The sequence below is a fragment of the Arachis duranensis genome, chromosome 1 (assembly GCF_000817695.3).
Source record: "Arachis duranensis cultivar V14167 chromosome 1, aradu.V14167.gnm2.J7QH, whole genome shotgun sequence".
NCBI lineage: Eukaryota > Viridiplantae > Streptophyta > Magnoliopsida > Fabales > Fabaceae > Arachis > Arachis duranensis.
The window spans coordinates 9,310,603-9,315,232 of record NC_029772.3 but is presented as its reverse complement, the minus strand read 5'-3'; the positions used below and the strand labels follow the sequence as shown (position 1 = coordinate 9,315,232).

Genomic DNA, 4,630 nt, shown 5'->3' with positions numbered 1-4,630 from the left:
TCAACGAAAAATAAATCAGAACTTTATGATACACTTTTACTAATTTTAGAGACATAATTATTACCATTAAAATTTTAAAAAAAATTTTAGTGCACGGGAATCTCAAATAGCACTGTGGGACTTAACTTGCACTTATACACATGTATGTCATTCTAAAATTAAATCTCGTTTTTACTGTTGGCTCACATGCTCATTGCTCTGTTGCTTCTAGCTTTCACACACTATACATTATTATATTGGTTAGATTTATTTCTCTGCTCTTATATATACATGCATGAGAGCTAGTGAGTCAAACCAAACCAACCCTTTTTTCAAACCATGTCATCCCAACCCAATAATGCAATTCCAAAATACTTGCAAGAGAGTGAAGTGTCCCAAGAATGCAAGGATTTGATAGCAACCTTGCCAATGGAGAAAGGTTGGCTTGCAAGCCACTTACACCAATACCAAGGATTTTGGTACTTCACAAGGCAGTTGCAAGGAGTATTGTCTTGCCAAAAGCACTTCAATAATTCCCTTAACTCAGATATTCTCATTGTTACAACTCCAAAATCAGGTACCACATGGCTTAAGGCATTGACATTTGCATTGCTTAACCGCCACAAATACCCTAAAATGTTTGAAAATCACCCTTTGCTCACTAAAAACCCTCATTTTCTTGTACCCTTTTTAGAGCTTGATTTATACAATGATAAGGATTTAGTACCTGATCTAAATTCAATCCCTTCACCAAGGCTTTTCTCCACACACCTTCCATATGTCTCACTACCAAAATCAGTGATCGACTCGAATTGTAAGATACTGTATCTCTGTAGAAACCCTAAAGACACTTTTATTTCGTTGTGGCATTTCACAAACAAGCTTAAACTGGATGGTACAAGCACCAACTCACTTGAAGATTCATTCAAGAAGTTTTGTAATGGGGTGAGCATATGTGGACCCTTTTGGGAGCATGTTTTAGGGTATTGGAAGGAAAGCTTGGATCAACCAAAGAAGATAATGTTGATGAGATATGAAGAGATGAAGAAGAACCCTAGCTTTGTGTTGAAAGAGCTTGCTAGGTTTGTTGGGTGCCCCTTTTCAAAAGAGGAGGAAGATGAAGGTGTCATTGATGATATTTTGAAGCTATGTAGTTTCAAGATCTTGAGCAACTTGGAAGTGAATAAGAAAGGAAAGTTGTCAAGTGGTGAAGAACATAGAGCTTTTTTTCGACTTGGCGAAGTTGGAGATTCAAATAATTATCTCACTGCTGAAATGATTGAACAACTTGATATTATTACCGAAAAGAAGCTAGGACATTATGGATTTAGATTCTAGATATAATATTAAGTGTTTTTAATTGTATATTTAAGAACACTTAATATATATTGAGTGTTCTTAATTGTGTGTCTAATTTTGGTTCTTCATTGGAATAAGTGAATCTCTATTATGTTGATTTTATCCTAGGTGATTTGAATTAAAATGTGATTTAAGAAATAAAGTGAATTATATTTTTTTTAATCTAAAATGATATTATGACAACGATAATGTAAGTGAATTTATTTTATTTTTACTAGTTTTCTGTTAGTAATTTGGATCTAACTTTTAAACGTTCTATTTTAATCCCAACAAATATTAAATATATTTAACATTATCTTATTATTAAATTTGACACAAATAATTAGTATATTAATGAAGTAATAACGTTTAATTTCAGTATGCAAGTGAAATTGAGCCACCAACGATCACTAATGTAAATTATTTTTCTTTGATTTTGAAGTATTGATAATTGATTGTCATAGTTTAAGATTTTGTGCAGAAAAAAAAAACAAGAAGAGAAAGTATTACAATAATATTTTGGTTATGTTTTTTTAATATACAGAAATAAAAAAATATACGTAACTAATAATATTGTTAATATTTACCTTATTTACTTAATTAATTATTTGTGTCAAATTTAATGGTAGACAAGATTAAAATAGAATGTTTAAAATATTAGAGATTTAATTTGTCTCAAATATTAAAAATTAAAATAATATTTTATCCTATAATTAAGAGTAAAATATTTTTTATTTCTGTCATAGCTAAATTATAATTCTTTATTATTTTATTTTAGATCAAATGGTTGATAAATCAGATCATGACCGATCCTAACTAGATCTTTTATGATAAAAGAATGCAATATATTTATATTAATGTTTTGATATAAAATTTTTAGTTATTTTTATATTTATATATAGTTATTATAGATTATATGGATCTGACTAAGGACACATGTTTGATAATTATCTTTATATATTATAATTTTACATAATTTATATCCATTAAATTTAACAAATTAACTCGTAAATTTGAGTCAACTTGTAAATTCAGGAGAAGAGCAAAATAGAAATTCAAAGAAAAAACTATTAAGAAGTGATACGTCACCCTTATCCTCGGTCACCCGAAAAGTTCGGCACGTGAGCAAATAAGCTCGGTCCCGCATCAGCTGCTCGATAAATTCGGCACGAAAGCAGGCAGGAACGACCTCACCCATTTGAAAATAAGAGACGTACTTAGCAAACCTAATCACCAAAATAGAATATCAAACCTAACCTATAAGCTAGGACCTATCCACAGTAAACGGTCAAACAACTCCTATAAAGCCGAGCTAATATCTTCGGCTAAGTCAGGTTCTATTCTCAGTTTTCATATTCATTTAACTACTCTCACTCACTATCACTAACTTGAGCGTCGGAGTATCTTTTGTAGGTATTCCCACCGCGGTGTTTGGTCCTAGCCGACGAACAGCTCTTCCACTCTGTTGTCAGCTTGCTCGGAAGTGCTCAAGCTCAGCCACCCCAGTAATAAGACAAATCATTTGGCGCCCACTGTGGGGCCGAATACATCTAACCCCACTTTTTCCTTCGTTTAGTCCTCTACTCTGTTTTGCAGGATTCCCAATCCTCGAACATGGCTGACAAGGAAAGTCCACAACTCTCACAGGATGACCTCCTAGCCCGAATCGCCGAGCTTCAGGCGGAAGTACGAAGAATAGCCGAGCTATCAACGCAGAACAATGGAGAAAGCTCCAAAGGCTCGGCCCAAGACACCACAGATCCTTTAAACATCATCCCGCCGAAGGAGAAGCTTACCCTCGACAACCCCTTCTCCGAGGAGATCACAAATTACCAAATGCCAAAGAACTTTACGCTACCCACTGCACTAGAACCATATAAGGGGTTCGGAGATCCCCGAGTCCACGTGAAGAAGTTCTAATCAATGATGTTCTTCAATGGTCCTAACAATGAGCCTGTCCTATGCCGAGAATTTCCCATTTACCTCGATGGTGCTGCATTGCTCTGGTTTTCTAAACTTTCTGCAGGTTCAATTTCCTCCTTTGAAGACCAAGCCAGGTCATTCATTGATTACTTTGCCGCGTCGAGGATATACGTACATGGATCAGATTATCTTGGCACCATCAAACAAGGTCAGCACGAGAGCTTCAAGGACTACATGACCAGGTTCGCGGATGCCACTATGGAGATCCAGGACCTGGACCCGGCCGTCCACCTGCATGCCTTCAAGGCTGGCCACAGGCCCGGCAAATTCTGAGAGACCATTGCTATAACAAAGCCAAAGACGCTAGAAGAGTTTCAGGAAAGGGCGGCAGGTCAAATGGAGATCGAAGAACTCCGCGAGGCCCAAAAATCAGAAAACAACCACATCGGAGAGATGAAGAAAGAGCTTTCAGATCACCAGACAACAGAGATACTAAGAAGCCTTCCAAACTCACACTGAAATACAACACATATACCAGATTCAATACCAAGAGAGAAAACATCATCAGAGAAATTCTCAACGCCAAAATCATAAAGCCACCAGCTCGAACAGGAAACTACCAGGATCAAAGGTTCGTGGATAGGACAAAGTATTGTGCCTTCCACTAGAAGTTCGGCCACATTACGGACGACTGCATTGTTGCAAAGGACCTCCTAGAAAGGCTGGCGTGCCAAGGGCTTTTGGACAAATATGTCGAGAGCCAGAAGGCCAGAAGAGGAAACTCAGACAGGGAGGAGAACAAACAAGCAGTGGTGAACAATAACAAAAAAGAGCGGACAACTCCTGATCCACCAAGAGGAATCGATAGCCACATATCGGGAGGATTCGCATGCGGGGGTAAAACAAGCTCGGCCAGAAAATGAAGTTATAGGGCGATGCTGGCAATCGAGGGAACTCTGCAGCCAAAGAAGGAGGATGACCCAGATGTCACAATATCCTTCAGTCAATCAGACTTTAGATCGGCAAGCCCTAACCTTGACGACCCAGTGGTGATTTCCATCCAGGTTGGAGAACTGTTGGTAAGGAAAACACTGCTGGACCCAGGTAGTAGTGCTGATTTTTTATTTTATTCTATATTTACAAAGATGAAGCTATCAGAAAAACTAATACAACCCTCCTCGGGAGAGCTAATCGGGTTCTCTGGAGAAAGGGTCCCCATCATGGGGCACATATGGCTGACGACCACAATGGGAGAAATCCCTATGTCAAAATCCATCGATATTCAATACCTAATAGTAGACTGTTATAACCCTTATAATATTATAATTAGGAGACCCGCCTTGAATATATTCAAAGCGGTAGTGTCCACATTACACCTGTGTGTTAAGTT

At 37.3% G+C, this 4,630-nt stretch overlaps 1 protein-coding gene across 1 annotated transcript; it reads left to right on the top strand.

Annotated features, from left to right (window-relative positions):
* Positions 1 to 314: 314 nt before the first annotated feature.
* LOC127741658 (cytosolic sulfotransferase 12-like) lies at positions 315 to 1,317 on the top strand. The gene has a single exon (XM_052254679.1). The coding sequence runs from the start codon at positions 319 to 321 to the stop codon at positions 1,315 to 1,317; it is 999 nt and encodes a 332-aa protein (XP_052110639.1). The 5' UTR covers positions 315 to 318.
* The last annotated feature ends 3,313 nt before the right edge of the window (positions 1,318 to 4,630 follow it).

Excerpts from the sequence above, each read along its gene's own strand:
- LOC127741658 (XM_052254679.1), top strand. The coding sequence starts at position 319 with ATGTCATCCCAACCCAATAATGCAATTCCAAAATACTTGCAAGAGAGT.